Source organism: Miscanthus floridulus, chromosome 8 (assembly GCF_019320115.1).
Source record: "Miscanthus floridulus cultivar M001 chromosome 8, ASM1932011v1, whole genome shotgun sequence".
Classification (NCBI taxonomy): domain Eukaryota; kingdom Viridiplantae; phylum Streptophyta; class Magnoliopsida; order Poales; family Poaceae; genus Miscanthus; species Miscanthus floridulus.
The window spans coordinates 100,690,801-100,691,919 of record NC_089587.1 but is presented as its reverse complement, the minus strand read 5'-3'; the positions used below and the strand labels follow the sequence as shown (position 1 = coordinate 100,691,919).

Genomic DNA, 1,119 nt, shown 5'->3' with positions numbered 1-1,119 from the left:
CCGAGGAGAAGGACGATGGCTTTCCAATGCCAGATGGATGCCTTATGATCTTCGGAGGATCAGCGGCCTATGGCTCCAAACACCGTCAGAAGGTCGCACGCCGTGAAGTCTACATGGCCCAACCGGCCACACCTCCCTTCCTCCGGTGGTCGAAGTCCGCCATAACCTTCAATCAGACCGACCATCCGGATAATGTCCCGTACCCGAGGAGATATCCGCTTGTGGTTGACCCAATCATCGACCCAAGGCGACTCACTAAAGTACTGATGGACAGAGGCAGCGGCCTCAACATCATGTACGCCGAGACGCTCGACAAGATGGGCGTCGACCGGACACGCCTCTGCCCATCCCGAGCGTGTTTCCATGGCATCATGCCTGGGAAGCAGGACATGCCACTCGAGTAGATCGATCTACCTGTTACCTTCGGGGATCAGTTCAATTATAGGGCTAAGACCCTCACCTTCAAGGTGGTTGGGTTCCCCAAAACTTTCCACGCCATCCTAGGACGTCCATGCTACGTGAAGTTCATGGCTATCCCCAAGTATACATACCTCAAGCGGAAGATGTCAGGCCCCCATGGGGTCATTACTGTCGGCACCTCCTTCCAGCGCACCTACGAGTGCGAGGTCAAGTGCTGTGGCCACGCCACAGCAATCGTCGCCTCCGAGGAACTCGCCGCCCTCAAGGAGGAGGTTGCCAAAGAAGCGCCCAATGCAAAGAAGTCAACTGGGTCATTTGAATTGGCAGAGGGCTCTAAGGAGGTCCTCATAGATCCCAGTAGCTCTAAGGGTAAAACAGTACACATTGGTACCACGCTTTCCTCCGAATAGGAAAGCACGCTCATCGACTTCCTCTGTGACAACAAAGACATCTTTGCGTGGGAACCCTCAGATATGCCAGCCATTCCGAGGGAGGTCGCCGACCATACCTTGAAGATCCACCCAGGCTCCAGGTCAGTGAAGCAACGCCTGTGTTGCTTCAATGAGGAGAAACATAGGGCCATCAGCAAGGAGATAGCCAAACTTTCAACGGCCGGATTCATCAAGGAAGTATACCACCTAGAGTGGTTAGCTAATCCCGTTCTTGTACGAAAGAAGAGTGGGAAATGGAGGATGTGTG

The 1,119-nt window shown here is 54.1% G+C and overlaps 1 protein-coding gene across 1 annotated transcript; it reads left to right on the top strand.

The window, feature by feature from the left end:
• Positions 1-266: 266 nt before the first annotated feature.
• LOC136469645 (uncharacterized) lies at positions 267-830 on the top strand. The gene is made up of 2 exons (XM_066467757.1): positions 267-295; positions 446-830. The coding sequence occupies exons 1-2, from the start codon at positions 267-269 to the stop codon at positions 828-830; spliced, it is 414 nt and encodes a 137-aa protein (XP_066323854.1).
• Positions 831-1,119: the final 289 nt, after the last annotated feature.

Coding starts and splice junctions, on each gene's coding strand:
- LOC136469645 (XM_066467757.1), top strand. CDS start 267: ATGGACAGAGGCAGCGGCCTCAACATCAT. Junction 296..445: donor GGCAGCGGCCTCAACATCAT/GTACGCCGAGAC, acceptor GTTCAATTATAG/GGCTAAGACCCTCACCTTCA.